General features: G+C 28.6%; 1 protein-coding gene across 1 annotated transcript in view; it reads left to right on the forward strand.

Annotated features, from left to right (window-relative positions):
* LOC107454074 (CRISP/Allergen/PR-1) overlaps positions 1–16,241 on the forward strand; it is a 63,089-nt gene that overhangs the window by 9,104 nt on the left and 37,744 nt on the right. Inside the window, exons 3-4 of the mRNA XM_016071126.2 lie at positions 6,615–6,799; positions 14,858–14,958. Coding sequence (XP_015926612.1) covers positions 6,615–6,799; positions 14,858–14,958 — 286 coding nt within the window. The remainder of the gene's footprint in view (positions 1–6,614; positions 6,800–14,857; positions 14,959–16,241) is intronic.

Below are 16,241 nucleotides of genomic sequence, written 5' to 3' on the forward strand. Positions count from 1 at the left end.
GAGAAAGAATATAGGTCACCAGGGAATCGAAATGGTAAAAAATCGGACAACCGACCATAACAAAAAGGTCATCGGCAAAAGCGATGAGCTTAAATTAACTGTGAAGAAATTGATCATTTGGGTTTTTTCTTTGCTAAAATTAAGACTGTTAGACTCGGCCCAGGCAGAGAGTTGAGAAAGAATATAGGTCACCAGGGAATCGAAATGGTAAAAAATCGGACAACCGACCATAACAAAAAGGTCATCGGCAAAAGCGATGAGCTTAAAATCACTGTGATTTAAATCAATGAAATTTGTAAAATCTATATGATTAGAAAAGCTAAATGCAGTATTGATTAAAATGAGCCACAGGATAGGACCAAGGTAAGAGCCCTGTGGCACCCCTATGTTGGCAGCTTTCTCGACAATAATATTACCCTCACTATCATTAAACATAATCGTTCTGGTATCCAGAAAGCTAAAGATACACCCGGTAATGTTATCCGGTAATCCGAGACCATTGATGTTATTCTTTAATATTTTCCAATCTGCTTTGTTGAAAGCATTTTCAATATCCAGAGCCACCCCTACAGTATGCTTACCGTGAGCTTTGTTTTCTACAACGGTATCAGTGATCCTTTTAATAGCATCTTCCATACTCCTCCCAGATTTGCAGCCATATTGGTTCTCATGAATAATATTCTTATCTTCCAAGTAAAACACTAGTCTTTTGGTTAAGAGTTTATCTAAATTTGCCACAGACTGAGAGGAGCGAATCCAAAGGTATATATTTGAAATTTTACAGGGGCCTAGGCCAATAGGCACATACGCCAAATACAATGGATCATTAAAATAGGTCAACAGACTCTTATATAAATAAAATACAAAAATTATATATATATATAATACAAAAATTATTAATACTTTTGTATTAATAAAACCATTAAAACTCTTTCGGTTTCATGAAATGTCTTTGTTAAAGAGTAAGCGTGGAGATATTCTATTTTGGGAATTCAAGACTGAAAACATACCATTGAATTATAATTAGATTATTCAAAGGTGGAGTTATTTTTAGAATCTTGTTCCTCTTTCACTTCCATATTAGGAAGTATTAAATGATTCTCCATAATGCGTAGAGTTACAAAGGTATGTACGACTGGAACCTAATTACGTCAATCTCTGTAGTATTTAATGGGGGAAAAGGTTTTTGCATGTCTCTTGTTGAATAACGTGTTCCAATAAACATCTGACGGAGCCATCCGAAGTTTGGTCCACGCCCCTTCCCTTGTGGAGTGGGGATGTGAACTGTTATAACTACCAGCATAACTTTAAATAAACCTTTTTATAACGTAATATGGCTTTTGACTGCATTGTTGAAGATGAACACAACAATGATAACCGGGATGTAGTCCTGTTATTATAAGTCGGCAGCATGATTGCTTGCTGAGGAAACCTTTTGGAGGAAACGTACGCTTTTCTATCTCTGGAACTAAGCGTAACGGTGGCTGACTGCTACGTTGAAATTTTCCCCATCCCATCACCCACAGGGGGAAGAAAAGTGCTGCGGTGAAAAAAAGCGTAGAAGGAAAGGAAGGACGATTTTCCACCAGTATTACCTGTACCACGCCGTTATCAGAAAAGACGTTGGATAGAGCTTCTTGTCACAGCCATGAAAACGTTTGATGTCTAAGATTAGTGCCTCTAAGTTGGAAGAAACATCATCCATGGTAGTGATTAGACACCGAGTGATCCTACAATTCTTACTACTCAAGTTGTGAAAACAAAAGTGAATGTGCACGAATCTTAATCATGGATATTCATGAATTGCTACGATTTAAGTGCGCGAATAAAAAAAATAATTTTTTTTTTCTCTTCGAAATTGATGAAGGTCGACGTTGGCGAGTAGGTTGTAAATATTTTATTGAAATTAGATTTGAGCCTTGCTCTAAACTTTTTATTATGAATAATTCATAGTATATTATTAATGATTAGTTTGCATTTCTAGTGTTTATATTGTTTTTTTTTTTAAATTATGATGTAATATTGCATTTACTGTGCATTTAAAATGTTTTTGAAATAAATAAATGTGGTTCAAACGCCAATTAAAGTAGTGACGGCAAACAAAATTAAGTTATTATTTAAACTTTTGTTTCCAAATGATTTTTCTAGATTAAACCACTCAAAATTCTAAATTTTTTGGAACTTTCTTTTGAACCTTACGATGAAGAGTTTTCAAATAAACTTGAAGAAATTTGTAATTCTGTTACTTTTTCGGATTTGGTCAAAACTAAATATTCCTATTTAAAAAATGTGAAAATTTATATGTTACCCAAACAAAAGGACTGTTAATACTTAACAAAATTTGTGAGTTTCCCTTATTACGATAGGCGAAATTGTTACTCAGCTAAGTTTTTTATACTTGATACTGATTTACCATATGCTTTAGTAGGGTTGCAAACATGCAGAGATTTTTGTTTGTTTATTGATTGTGCCGGGCCAGTTGTTACTCTATTTGGTAAGAGACTGATCATCTCTGCTAATTCTAAAAGTGACAACTTATCTTTGCAAATTAGACAACAGAATTCTCAAAGTGTTAAGGTTAAAAATGATGTTAAAGATGTTTCAGAAAAAGCAAACATCGAAAAAATAAAAATGATGAAAAAGATGTTTCAGTAAAAGTAAACATCGAAAAAATAAGAGTTAAAGATGTTTCAGTAAAAGTAAATATTGAAAAAAAATAAGGTAAAGGGTAGCAAAAAGGAAAGGAAAAATAGGAAAAAGAAAGATTGACCAAGAAGCTAATTACAAAATAAATAGCAAGAAATGTAAATAAACAAAATTTTGAAATAGTACATGTATCAAAGCTTAAGAAATATCACAGCCCACAATTGTTGAAATTAAATGACACTTGTTGTCCAGTTCGTTCTTATAGAAATTGTGTACATTTTTAACCACAATGAATCTTAAATTCTGATTAAATGACACATGTTGTCCAGTACATTTGCATAAAAAGTTTGCATATTTTTGTGTGAAATTTTTTTGTGTGAATATTTTAGTAGAATAGTTTATAAATATGTTTCGTTTTCTTTCTGTTTAATTGACTAAACAGATAAATTGCATTATCATGTTTTTTATATTTTTTCATTGTAAACAAATTTTTTCTTCTCATAATTGAAAAGATGTTACTTGTAGTAGGGAAAAGGTACAGAACATTCATTGAATGAAACATACCATTGAATTATGATTAGATTTATATTTCAAAGGAGGAGTTATTTTTATAATCTTGGCCCTCTCTCACTTCCATATTAGGAAGCATTAAATGATTCTCCATAATGCAAACAAAGATATGTACGACAGGAACCTAATTACATCAATATCTGTATTTAATGCGGGACCGAAGGTTTTCGCATGTCTCTTGCTGAATAACGTGCTCCAATAAACATCTGACGGAACCATCCGAAGTTTGGTCTACACCCCCTCCGTTGTGGAGTGGGGATGTGAACTACCAGTGATTGTGTAACTACCAGCATAGCTTTAAATAAACGTATTATGGCTTTTGACTGCATTATTAAAGATGAATACCACGATGATAGCAGGGATGTAGTCCTGTTATTATATATATATATATATATATATGTTATATCTTTTTAAATGAAAAGTAATTGAACCCACTTTAACCAGGGTAGCATATTAATTCTTATTGCATCTATTTAATTATCTAATCTATCAGTCTAATTGAAGTCTGTGAAATGAATGTGTTGTTTATTTAGAGCAATCACATGACGATTTCTTATTATGTAACATTGTAAGTAATAGTTTTTAAATACATGTTTCATGTATTGCCATTTCTACAAAACTCATGCATTAAATAGATAAATATTGATCAAATTTTTAAATACTAATGCCATTTTATTCAGAAATTTTGAAAATTTACTTTTAATAGGTTTTCATACATAAATATGTATTAGTTTTTGCGCAAATAATAAAATAATCTTTATTGCTTATTATTTATCAATTGAATTATTTTTAATTCTATTTAAAATCATTATTTTTTTTGCTTAGCAAAAAGAAAAAAAATCATAAACTAGTGTTATAAATGACACTTTTAGATTTCACTTCTTCGTATCTAAAAATACTGAAAGAATTATTATCAAATTAACTGTAGAAAATACTCTTTTTTTTAGTTCAACCATTTTATTATTTGAGAATAGCTAAAATATTTTTCAAAATCAATATAAATAATTATTGTGTAAAAATTAGGAATCATATTTCTTTGGATAAAGTAATGTATTTAATACTTCAATGTTTAACCTGCTAAATCGATTTTAGCTCGGTAAATAGATACTAATATCAATAAATAACCCTGAAGTAAATAATTTAATAATCAATAGCTTTTTTTAAGGTTTCCTATTCTTTAATGATACAAAAATTTCTTACTTAAAAAAAACTTTTTTTGAACCCATACAGTTAGAATCCAAAAAGTGCTTAGAAATTAAAACATTAAAAAAATCAGATTTAACAAATGGAAAATTCATATATTATAGTTGTTATTTTTCTCATCTGTATTGTTTACTTTTAAAATTTGTTTTCAGCAAAATTCGCATTGATATTTGTTTGATCAATTCAATAAAATACAAATTTTATAAAGGTTCCAAATTTAGAAAAAATAAATAAAAGAAAATAACACTTAAAAGGAAAAGAAACAAACGGAAAACTGAGTATACTGCGAGAATCTCGAATAATATACTTTAAAGTCGCCTCAACGGAGATTTTGATGAAGAACGAATTTCCATGGGGTATTCAATTTCCGATATTTCACCACCACCCATTAAAAATTTATAGTGAAGAAATATGAGAGCTCAAAGGCCGGTAGAGTAAACTATGAAGTTTCAAACGTGGAAAGAATTTTTTTTCTTCAAAATATCAAAATGCAAAAACATTATGGGTCAAAAATGAACGACTAGTCAAATTTTCATTTTGTGACGCAAGTTAAAGCCATTGTAAATGTCCTAAAAGCCTCTTCTTTGCCTTAAATACAGAAAGCATTGAAGTATGCAAAGAGATATAAATACACAAAGCAAAGCTCATTACGTAACAGAACCTCTTTCCTTGCTTTAGAGAACGTATGAGGCAAACAAACATTTAAAAAGAAATAGATAGGAGTTGTGCATTCCCGTTAAGTATAATCTGCTGTCATGGAGAAGGAAAGGCGTCCTCAATTCAAAACAAAATCTACTGTAAAATTGTATCACAGTGACAAAATAAACCGGGTGGTTTACGCAAGTTTCTTTTAAAAAGGTTTAGGAAGCTTTTCCTTTCAATTTCCTGAGTTATAAGCTTTTGTCAGGCAGGACCAATAAAAATACTTTGAGGCGATTTCAACATCTCTTGTTCAAGACGTTGAAATTCATCAAAAGGACGCTATACAGCCTTTTTCAACTCAAATTCTGTTTAATCTCCATTGGTGTATTAACTTTTAAAGTTTAGAGAAATGTGAGTTCGGGCAAACCTAGAGTTTCAAATGTTGAAAAAGTAATTTCTAAGTATCAAAATGCTGACAAATTATTGGAAGAGGACTTTCCTGAGACCCAATTCCTTCATAATTTACATTTGAAATTTTTTTTTTTACAGTTTGAAACTTCAAGGCTTTCTCTAGGTGTCAATCGACTCAATTTTTCTAAAACTTTAATATAGCGTCCTCTTAAATAGGATTTCGATTCTTTTTTTCGGGGGGGGGGAGAGATCCCTCTTATGAATCGTTTTCTACCAACCTTTTGTTTTGTCAGAGAGATACTAATAATTTGAAAGTTATCAAAGTTCTGTGCATAAAAAATATATTTCTGTGCCAACACTTTTTTTACAAGTTAGAGATTACTAGTGAAGCATGTGATACATTGCTTTTTAAGTATATTTCTGATTGTTCATTTATTTTTAAGATTAAATCGACATTAAATCGAGAAACTATTGATTTAGAAGTTATAAGGGGTTCATGTATAAAAAATTATAAATTTTGACTTATAATTTTTTATGCATAAATATTTAAAATTACGGTACAATTACCTCTATCTATTAAATTTTCATTTTATTAGATTTAGTTTAATAAAATATGCAAGAAACACTTGTCTAAATAGAGACGGTTAAAAAGGTTTAAACCATATATGGCAGTTTGTACATGTGACATTTTAAAAAACTCTCGTAACTTCTAAACTATTAATTCTATAAACTTGATTTTGATATAGCACAATTGAGTCCAAAACATACACGATAAACAATACCTCCCATGTTTATATAGTTGTAGTAGTTGCTAGTAGTTGCATAAAATTGTTCTTTTTATACATAAAATCTTAATAACTTCGAAGCTTTTAGCCTATCGATTATGGTTTCATTTTATACAATTCAGCATCAGAAGCAATAACTCACTTGTCTGAACATCAATGTTTAAGTTTTTCTCAATTTTTATTCATCTCTCTTTAGCGGGGAGTTCCAGACGTTTTTCTTATTCAACAAATCAAAAGAAAAAGAATCAAACCACTCTCAATACTAAGTCACACATAAGAATAAAACGTGATATAGCTAGGAAATCTATTATTTCGCCCAGGAGCAAATCCTACTGCATTTTTTTTAAATCTTTTTAGGAACTTTTACAGTGTGTCAATGTATGTCTACTCATCCTTATTATTGTCCGAAAGATGGAAATTGCCGACCTAGAAAGAATGATTGGATTGCGTCAATCAAGCTATACTATGATGAAGTCAGTAATTTTGATAAAAAACTTATAAAGAAAATGGCGTGGGCCAGAAGATGGGGCCATTTTGTACAGGTAACATCCGACGAGGAAATTTAAAGTAACTGTGTTACTGTTGCCTGTCAAATACGAAATCCAATTAACTTTAATTTTATATACAATTCTATGGTATCCAAATAACAAAAACATATGTATTCTATTTTAGTGACTTAAAATTAAATAAGCAAGTACAAATTTTCCCAAATATTCTTAAAGAATTTTTTTTTTTTTAAATTATAAGGAAATAAAATTATTTCTTTGATTAATAGTTTCCAAATTTATAAAATAATAATCTATAAAGAAATTTCCGAATACCCTCAAAATGAACTGAAATTATTAAATTGAGTTTTGCCTTATCATTCTGAAAAAAACATTTGAACATATTTAACCATTTGAAAGATAATTCGTAGCTTTACATTTTTAAGTATGTATTAAAATAAATCACTCATTTTCCGATAAATTCTCTTGATTTTGAAATGCAAAAATAGTGAATATGGGGGAGTGAGGTAAAACCGTGATTTCGTCGAAATAATTTTTAATTCATAGCGAACATACTTTGAATTTTATTCTACTTCTCAAAAAGAGCTTACCATATCGTTGTCGATTAATACACGGCGTCTGCTTTACTATGTATCAACTCTCTGTTTTGAAGCTCTCTTCTTGTGGTCACGTATAATGAATTAATTCATTATACGAAAGATTCATACCCTAAAAAACAACAACCTTGGCTGTTCTGTTACATTTCGAAAACCTCGGCCTCTGGATTAGTGTTTAAGCTAGAGTTGGAGTGAAAGAGAAAGGACATCCAAGACTGAACAAAAAACAAAATATATTGTGGGCTCTTTTCCAAAGCCCAATTTCTTAAAAAAAAAAAAAAACACTATATTTTTGAAGGAAATTTTAGTACGGCAATCAGCCCAACGGCCTTGACAACACCACATGAAAGTTACATGAATAGTTTTCTTAAATTGTCATATAAAATAGTTTTTGCTGAAATTCTTGTATTTCAACACTTATTTTACTTCATTTTTTACAAGAATTTTAAAGTTATGCGATGATTATGATATTTCAATTAAATCTAGTGTGAATCATTGCACAGCTCATGTTTATGTATACTTGATAAAATCCTGCAGACTTGCAGCTTAAAAGGTTGCCTGGAAATTTTTTATAGTCTATAATTTTTGTGCTCTGCAACGAAGTTTATAAAAGTTTTACATGAGAAATGGAGTCTTTGTTATATATTGTGCTGTGATTCTTAATTAAAGAATCTGTTAGGATAATTCCAATAATATTTTGAGGAAATTTGAAGTTTTATCGGTTGAATAATCAGTATATAATTGATGGTATTCTAATACTAATGTAAATTGGAAATATTCTTGGTTCTCGATCAAAATTTCGATGGAAAACTTCGCCGATTCATAGCTTTGTGGGTACAAATCTTTTTTAAATTTTCCATTGTAAAACTTGGCATTCTAAACTGTAGATATAAAGTTTTTTTTTTAGGGGGGGGGGGTGTTGCTTTTTAACGATCAATGATTTCCTAGAGAGGATTAAACAAATCATTTTTTTTCCAAGGAGTCCAAATTATATTAAATTTCAAAATTTGTAAAACAAATTAAATGATTATGGAAACGGAATCAAACTGAAAACAAAAAATACTTCACAATGTAAATTTTAAATGTGTATAAAGAAATATTATCCGAACTTCAATTGCTAGTTAAAATCAATCTCCAAATCAATGTTGCACTTTTGGAACATGGGTAAGTAAATGATTTAATTAAAATAAATGAATAAAGTAAATGATTTAATTAAATAAAAAAAAATGTTTAATTTAATATTTTTATTTTATTATAGTTTAGTAGTGAATTTTAAGCTTTAAAAGATTGACTTCTTTCCCAAATTAATATTAAGTATTCTATTCTATTTTTTAAATTAAAATATTAAAATAAAAAAATATTAAATTTAATATTTTAACTTTTATTAAAATTGAATTATTTATGAATTTTAATTCATAAACTAAGATTAATTTAAAAAATAACTTTAAAACATTCTAGTTTTTAAATTAAAATTATAAATAAAAAAAATATTTAATTTAATATTTCAACTTTTTTTTAAAATTAAGTTAATTATGAACTTAAATTTATTAAAACTATATTATACATAAAATATTTTTATTAAAATTAATGCATAAAATAATTACAATTTAATGTTAATATATTGTTTTTAGAATCCTTTCCGCGAAGCTTTCTCCACACGAAGTTTTGTCAGCGCGAAATTTTGTCCACACGAAGTTTTATCTTCGCTAAGTTATGTCCGCGATGTTTTGAACAGCGAAGTTTCAACCACTAAGAATTGACACATAACGATATTTTTATCATGGTAACTGTAGCTGTTATTTTTTTTCTATTTTCAGGAGAAATATTATAAATCTTATAGTATTTTGAGCTATCTATTAGATTTTGTCTACTTTAATGTGACACTTTGTAAAAAAGTAATGAAACGCTTGTAAATTATTAGCAAAAATTAGTACTTTCTTTTTTATTTATTCTTGTGGTATTTTTTAAGTTACAAATTTCAGTTACTTTTCCATAAAAATTTTAAGTGTCTCTTTTTCTTCGTCAGAAAATAAATGGTTAAAGATGAAAAATGGTTTTTTAAAACATCCAAATAGAAATGCAATAGAAGATTGAAATTTCATAAATGTATTGTAAAATTTTAATGTATTGTTTTCTAAATATTTATTTAATTTAATACATTATTGGTTATTTATGAAATTTAATAGTACATTTGCATTTTTTAAATCAAAATTTAAATAATGTATTTAGAAACAAGTTGAGGTTTGTGATACTTTTTTTGCAATAAAATCTAAAATTTGAAATGGAAATACGTGAACCTCGAGAAATAATTGTTAAAATATGACTTATGAAACAAGCATTTAAAATTACTTTTGCAATTAGTTTTGGTGGTGACATAACTGAAAACGCAAAATTTATTGGCAATATATAGCAGTTTTCCTATAATCTTTAGAAAAATATGAATGATAAATTTAAGGTTAAAATTTTATAGCTTAACTACTGTTTAAATTTTAAAATATCATATTATTGACCTTTAGAATTGTCACCTGCTGGCTTAATGGGAATTCTTTAAATTAATATAAAGCTATTGGTCGCATTTTGAAAGATAATTTTTTATTGAAATAAAATCCTCTTGTAATGAAAATTCCAACACGACTATAACTTGTTTGTGAAATGAATAAACATCTTCGAATTAGTTTCATAATTAAAATAATAAAGTAGTTAACAATATGAAAACTACCGCAAATTAATTAAATAAGTTTTGAAAACTACATCATAAAAAAACTACATCATAATTTTATTTCAAATAAAATCCAAACATTTTGAGCTGTTTTAAATAGATTCCAATGAAATTTTGAGATTTAACCTTTGGAATATCTAACTTTAATCAGATGTAAAATATCATAAACATTACATTTGAAAACTTTTTACGATCAATAAATAAAATTATAAATTTAATTTTCACTGAATATATCCTTTGAATAAACTAGATATATTATAATAAAGGCCAACAATATTTTGATTCACTGACATAGTGTCAGAGAAATTGTAAATAAGCAAAAGGAAAATAATAAACTAGAGGAACAAACTTTAGATCGCTCTGGTGTCAAAACTATTAGAACTATATTTTCATTCATATTTCCAAAGGGTGCTTCCCGAGCTTCATATTTTTATTTTACTTTTGGAAGATCAAAAATCAGAATCCATTGAAAAACTGAAAGATATATTTATTAAAAGCAAAAAATATATTGTGTGTGATTTCATAACTTGAAACATCACTTGCACAGATTAATTAGCTTGTTTAAATTAACAATTTGATTTATCATGTTGTCACGAAGAAAGGATTTTCTTATATTCTTTTTCTTCTCGTAATGACAAGATATTTTTTCTTACCGCATCCAATGTGGGAGTTAACCACATAATAGTCTACCGCAGCCATTTTCATTGTTAACTCATCTCACCCCTCAACCCTTTCTGGATTTTCAAGATGAAAAAAGGATTATTAGTCAACTCTGTTTTTCATTTAAAATTTTTTTAAATTATAGACTCCAAACGTTAACAATACAATATAGACAATCCACAGTTCTGTGTGTTCTAAAAGGATCAAGTACTTCCCCGATCTCGTTATTATTTCCTTGAGTATTGATTTAATTGAATGCAACATTATATTTGTCGATGCCATTGTCCTCTAAAGCTGATCACGAATACCTTGTAATTGGGTTTTGCTGCACTAAGTAAATTGATACTACTACTAAATTCTTCTTCTTCTTTGGAGCTAAATTTGAATGTTCCATGCTTTCATTTTTTTCTTCTTTTTGTTCAGTCGTTTAAATTTATTATTCCTTATTTTTTGGAAAAGAATCAACTGAAAACATTTTATCTAGTCACTTTGTGATATGACTTGATTATCTTTGACGTGCACATCATATCGTAAAATCTTCCATGGTACTCTCACCTTGGTGCATCTTTAACATTAAAAATCTTTTAGCTACGATATTTAAAAAATAAAATTTTTTTAACCATAATATTGTTTATATTTTCTGCAACCTTAATATAACTTGTTTATAGTTCATCATAAAGAAAACATGGTTTATTAAGCATCTTATTGAAGGCTAACAGCAAATTTGAAATGTATTGCAGTTCAATGTATAAATATTATGGTTCAACATTGGAAGGTTTTTCTGAGATGGCACAAAAGCAGCATTAGTAATTATTTTAATCAGTGAAAAATCCTGTCTTATTAATGGGGCATGTGACGAAAAGCAAGTGTGGATAAAGTAAATATGGAATATGGATATATTTGATATTGACTTGCATTAACTTGTCTAAAATAATTATTGAATTTAAATATTAAAAAAAAATCTAACTGATTTTGTTATTTTTAAAAAAAAAATCTAATCCAATCGCTGATATGCTTCTGCATACGCGTTAAAACTTTGACCCCCGAAGTACTTTAAGACTTTGGAAACTGACCAATTAAGTATTTATATGTAACTACTTAAATTTCAAACATTCATTTTTTCAAAACAAAGCAGGTTGGTTAAAATAGAAGAGCTATTATCTACAATATATCTTCTCTATTGATATAACCAATTTAATATTACTTACTATAAATTTATTTTTTATTAATCATGCACTAATAGTCTGATAGTTTATTATAAGAATTTGCAGAGCTGGCACCTTTTAATTTATTCTTTTAATTCTTGCTTTTTTTCACAAAAATATTTTTTCGTACATTTCACTATTTATGCAATGAAGCATTAAATAATCGAAATATTACACAAAATTCTTTTAAGTTAAACAGGCTTATTTGTTTTTAAATCATTGGGTAAACTTTTCTTTGACAACCATAAGAGTTGTTAACTATGAATTAATAAAGAAGGGAAAAAACTTTTTAATAAGGAGACCTAACATTTGGTTTTATATTAAATGCTTTGATTTTAATTACAAAATATTATTTAATGAAATCTTCAAAGGAGTCTTGTTCATGTATTTATTGAATGTGAGAATCCCCCTTCCCGTTGTTTTTGTGTTAAGATAATTGAGAAGCGCCTTTATATTCTTTTTTATTCTTTAGATATTTATTTGAACTTGTACTGAATGTAGTATATAAATTCAGTTTAATTCATAAGAAATTTTTTTTAAAAAAAGTAAGAGAAAGTTTGCTGAATAAAAATTAGATTTTTCATAGCTTTATAAAAACTTTTTTTTTTTTTAATGGCGGGCACCTGGGGTTTGTCCCATTGGCCACAGAAATGCCAGAACTGCTACTCTCTTCTCGTTACCCAGTGGGCACCTGTGGCGAAGCCACGGCGGTGGAGCAGCGTCGCCCACGTCACACAACCACAAACCCGTTTATAGGCAGGTCACATTCACACAAAGAGGAAAGGACATAGAACACAGAGAGAAAGAAACATCCTTGCCCTGAGCAGGATTCGAACCCAGCCAATGGCTCCGCAGTCAGACACGTTAACCACTCGGCCACCTGGTCGGCGCTTTATAAATACAAAAATAACTATTAATTACAGTACTTGGTTAAATACCATGAAATGAATAAATGTAAGACTTATTAAAGAGTCAATTGAGAAATCATTTCTTAAAAAAAAAAAAACCCAACAGAAGTATGAAAATAAAAAACAATTCTGATAAATAGAGTTTTTCAGAAATATCCTACGCTTATACTTGTATATACAGGAATAAGATGTAGTGATATATGCTTGACTGTTACAAAATTAATAAATGATTATCAGACTGAGTATTTTAGTATTTTTATTGCCTTATAAATATATTTCGAAATTACTGAATTGATGCTTTACACAATAATTAATGCATATTATTTCAAGAGGTCAGTTTTGAATCGTAAATAAACGCATAATATACGTAGAAGTATTGTGGAATTATACATTCATGGAATGTAAAAGTACATACTATTAAATATTTGTAATATATGACAGTTCAATTGTATTTTACTGAATTCTTTATAATATTTTATAATATAAAGAAATCATAAAATTTTTTCGTTATTATACTTTTATCTTCAGTATAAGTTTCGCATTTGATTGTGTGAAAAAATATTACAAATTTTGAACACTTGTTTTATAAGAACTGCAAGCATATAATTTTAAGATTTTAATGGGTATGTATAAATGTTCATTAGATATAATGAATAAATTGAAAGAACACACACAAAAAAACTATCTCTATGGCGGGCAACCATTACTTACAATATGCATTCACGTGTCATTAATGTACTTTCATGATGTTCATTCAATCATTTCAACTCCTTTTAAAACAATATTTCTTCTTTTTTTTTTTAAATACAATATTAGCAAACAGAATCATCTTAATCTTTACAACAGAATCTTTTTATCCTCAGTTAATTTATATTATAATGTTTCCAAAAGTCGGACTACTCAAATAATTTTTCATTTGTTTTATGTGTTACTTACTTACAAAGCACAAATTGGTTTGATAATTTCAAAAGGAAGAAGTCATTGGAAATGTAATTTGAACAGAATAAATGTGAAAAAATTCTCTTGCTGAGCCCATTTCGACGAACTCACAAAAACTTCTTTTGTACTAGCTCATAAATAATAATAAAGAAAATTGTTCACTATAATGTGATTGCGTGTACGAATAATTATAATTTGAAAACGCTCTCATTCTCTTCATATCCCCATATGTGTAATTTGTATAAACAAGAATTCTAGAAATATTAACAGTGGGCAATACGAAACTCCCTTTAAAGAAAACGATGCGCGTTACTTACGACTTTTATCTAAAATCCAGCCTTTTATTGAATTTTTCTTTTACTAAAAAGCAGCAACAAACAAAAAGGATAACAAAAGTATAGAAGAGTAAACCAGACAGTAGTAAAGAGTACTAGGGTTCGATCGCCGGTGTGAAGCTTACCCAGCTTAAGATCGAAGGGCTAATTGTGCGTAGTGCTGATTCCATTAGTCTTGAATAAATTAAGCATGATGAACTTCTATGACATCTCCATCCCTTGGCTTGCATTGGGAGTGTTTTTACTTATATCATAATAGATAATCATGGCAATTGTTTGTTTTTTATTTATTTATTTACAAATTTAGATACAATGGCACTTAGTTGCACAATTTGAAAAAGTAACGAAATATTAGTCTTTGTATGATTTCCACGGTTGTGACAAGGTATCATTCACAATAACTCGAGCTGGGTGTAATAAAGAAAAGTTGTAATACGCCTGGTTATAATGAAACAAAGACTCGTGGTAAAGAACGCTTATTGAAAATAGATCTTGCAATATTGTCTGTAAATAAATAAAACGTTACTAACGCTTCACTGGTATCCATAATTTGTTTACACTAAAATATTAGAAGAAAAGTTCAAAAACCTTATTTTCAACCTTGTTTGAATGTGGACAAACTCACGGTTAATTGGGTGGCTGTTGGTAGGTATCGTAATTACAAAATAATAGACTAACGAAATGGCCAAATAACAGCAACCTTATTTTAAAGGGAAAAACTATTTCTTACAGGTTAATTGGGCGAAAACTTATAAAGTTGGTTGTGGTGTTTCGATCTATCGATTGAATTCCAGAGAAGTAAATCATTTTTATGTTTGCGACTATGGACCATCGTAAGTATGATTACAACTTATAACTTTCATTAGTATAATTTAGTAATTTAATATATCAGTACAATTTTGTAAATACATGATAGGCAAAAATTAGTTAATTGTTTGAGGTACGATATTTACTTGATCCTTTTGCTCAGACAATCAAGGCCAGCATGAAACGTTAAAACTGGTAACCGAACAATTTTTAACAGCTTATTTGGGGGGCAGGAATAATAGTTTAAAGAATTGTTTGATTTAATTAACAACTACTTAGTTCAAAATCAAAATTTTGCAGTTACATTTTCAACTGGATGTGGGCTTAAGCTAACGGTGAACGGTTAAACTAAAGTGAAAGCAAAACATGTCTGCCAACCCAGGTAAAAATAAATTGCAGAAAATCTACAAAAAAAAAATGCAGTTTGAAGACTGTGGTGATTTGGTAAATTCAGCTACAGAATGTTTGAAGTGAAAACGCTGCAAAATTATTTTTGTGAGTAATTTTGCTGTAGTGTGAGTAATTTTGCATGCAAAGTAATTTTGTAGTAGTACTTACCGCAAAATTTTTTCATTAAGTATGCATAAATATCAGTATTTAGTGGTTTCATCCATCATGAGAGATAGGAAATACTATACATTTTGTTTTGAAAAGAAAACACTACTTATTTTTTTAAATTTGATCTATTTTCTTGATCAGATGTATCAGTTAGGGAGTATAGCACTCGTGAAGTTTTGATGTTGTGAAAATATTGACGCATTGAATCTTTAGTGTTCGAACTCTCACGTAAAAATGATAAAAAGTTGATTTGCAAACGAGGTAAGCAATATTGATGACATCAAAGACTTTCAATTTTACAACAATGCAAAGTAACTGTAGTTTTTCTACAGATTAATCTGAAAATATAACTTCTGAAACAATGACTTCATAATTACTTCATATTTACAGCCGCATAACCATAGATTTAAAGTTTAAGTTTTTTTTTAATTTTAAGATTTTAAAGTGACTCAAACTATAGTAGACTATATAACAAACTATATAGGTATAGTAACTAAAACCTCACTTAAACTACAGTAATTTTGTAGACAGAAGCTAAAAGTTTTTTTTTAAATAAATTACTAAAAAATTACTTCACATTAGCTACAAAATAACTGCAGTGTTTTTACACTTAAGATTGTACTACAGGAAAGCTGCAGTTAACTCTAAAAAAACTACAAAACTACTTCAGTTCTGTATAAAAACTGCTGCGTATTTTTAGCTGGGAAATTAATTATACCATCATTTATGCTATCGCTTTTTTTATTTTTTT

This window comes from Parasteatoda tepidariorum, chromosome 2 (assembly GCF_043381705.1).
Source record: "Parasteatoda tepidariorum isolate YZ-2023 chromosome 2, CAS_Ptep_4.0, whole genome shotgun sequence".
Lineage (NCBI taxonomy): Eukaryota > Metazoa > Arthropoda > Arachnida > Araneae > Theridiidae > Parasteatoda > Parasteatoda tepidariorum.